The sequence below is a fragment of the Apium graveolens genome, chromosome 7 (assembly GCF_009905375.1).
Source record: "Apium graveolens cultivar Ventura chromosome 7, ASM990537v1, whole genome shotgun sequence".
Taxonomy (NCBI): domain Eukaryota; kingdom Viridiplantae; phylum Streptophyta; class Magnoliopsida; order Apiales; family Apiaceae; genus Apium; species Apium graveolens.
The window spans coordinates 86,886,527-86,888,217 of record NC_133653.1 but is presented as its reverse complement, the minus strand read 5'-3'; the positions used below and the strand labels follow the sequence as shown (position 1 = coordinate 86,888,217).

Sequence of the window (1,691 nt, the reverse complement as noted above, 5' to 3'; positions counted from 1 at the left end):
TCCGTCTGGCCATCCGTTTGCGGATGGTATGCAGTACTGAGCATAACTTGTGTCCCTAGAGAAGTGAAAAGTTCTTTCCGGAATAAACTCACGAAGATAGGGTCACGGTCAGAAATTATAACCTGGGGAACACCGTGTAATTTGACTACATTATCCATGAACTCTTGTGCAATCTTGCTAGCAGTGTATGGTTGAGTCAAAGAAATGAGGTGACTATATTTAGTAAATCGATCTACGACCACCAGAATAGTATCTTTCCCCCTTGATTTCGGAAGACCCTCGACACCTGAATGTCCTCCTTCTGTACTACTATGCAGAGTAGTAATGATCCTTTTCCTGAGATCAGTACTGTTGCCCACATAAAAGCGACCATTTCTTTTCAGTTATCCTCAAACATAGGTGTAACCCTCAGCATTAATTGGAGAGATGGCTAATTCTGAAATCAGATTCTGAGCAGTGTCATCCCTATACAAGCTTTCAGTTAACTCTGTTTTCCATTGGGGTTGTACATAGTGAACAATAGTGCAGAATTCAGCATCCCCGTGTATCCTTGAAAGGGCGTCCGCCGCCACGTTCTCTTTACCTTTCTCATACATGACCGTATAATCAAAACCCAACAGCTTAGATAACCATTTTTGTTGTAAAACTAGTAGTAATATTTTGCTCCGTAATGTGCTTTATAGCTTCTTGATCCATTTTAATGATAAAGTGGTGGCCCAATAGGTAAGCCCTCCACTTTTGAGTTGCAATAATAACTTCCAGCAACTCTTTTTCGTAAGTAGATAAACTGAGGTGTTTAGGTCCTAAGTCTTTGCTAAGATAGGCTATCGGCTGCCCATCATGCATCATGACGGCCCCAATACCGAGCTTGCTTGCATCTGTTTCAATGATTAAAGGTTTGGAGAATTCTGGGAGCGCAAGAACTGGAGTACAGGACATTACTTCCTTGAGTTTGTTAAATGCTATTTTAGCCTCCGAATCCCAAGAGAATTTTCCTTTATTCAAAAGCAGTGTAAGTGGTTTGCTTAATATGTCGTAACCCTTGATGAACATGCGGTAGTAACCTGTGAGCCCAAGGAAACCACGGAGGGACTTGACATTTTTTGGAGTAGGACAAGCTCTCGTAGCTTCTACTTTTTTATTATCTGCAACAAAGCCCTGGTTTGATATTATGTGTCCCAAGTACTCGACTTTGGGCTGAGTAAAATCGCACTTAATCATCTTTACAAACAGCTGGTGTGCTCTTAATTTATCAAAAACCAGTTTGAGGTGGTCTTCATGTTCCTGAGAATTTTTGCTGTATATCAAGATGTCGTCAAAAAAACTAGCACAAATTTTTGAATGTACTCCGAGAACACTTCGTTCATTAAATATTGAAAGGATACTGGAGCGTTTGTCAACCTGAATGGCATAACCACAAATTCAAACAATCCTTGATGTGTTCTAAAGGCCGTCTTATATATCATTAGGATTAATCTGTATTTGATGATAACCACTACGGAGGTCCGGTTTAGTAAAAATTTGACTGCCTATGAGTGCTGAAAGTAATTCCTCTATAACCGGAATCACATACTTGTTTTTGATAGTGAGGTTATTCAATGCTCTATATGCAACAACCAAACGCCAAGTGTTGTCCTTTTTTTACAAGCAAAACTGGGGAGGAAAACGGAGAAGAGCTATCCCGAATGACC

The 1,691-nt window shown here is 40.3% G+C and overlaps 1 protein-coding gene across 1 annotated transcript; it reads right to left on the bottom strand.

Moving 5' to 3' along the window:
* Positions 1-621: 621 nt before the first annotated feature.
* LOC141673833 (putative mitochondrial protein AtMg00860) lies at positions 622-1,466 on the bottom strand. Its single transcript, XM_074480566.1, has 2 exons — positions 1,402-1,466; positions 622-1,297 (listed from the first exon to the last, which is right to left on the bottom strand). The coding sequence occupies exons 1-2, from the start codon at positions 1,464-1,466 to the stop codon at positions 622-624; spliced, it is 741 nt and encodes a 246-aa protein (XP_074336667.1).
* Positions 1,467-1,691: the final 225 nt, after the last annotated feature.

What these genes read in the sequence shown, in the direction of transcription:
- LOC141673833 (XM_074480566.1), bottom strand. Translation starts at nt 1,466, where the DNA reads ATGATATATAAGACGGCCTTTAGAACACATCAAGGATTGTTTGAATTT. An exon ending in TTTGTGGTTATGCCATTCAG is followed by an intron (nt 1,298 to 1,401) that starts GTTGACAAACGC and finishes CTTGATATACAG; the next exon opens with CAAAAATTCTCAGGAACATG.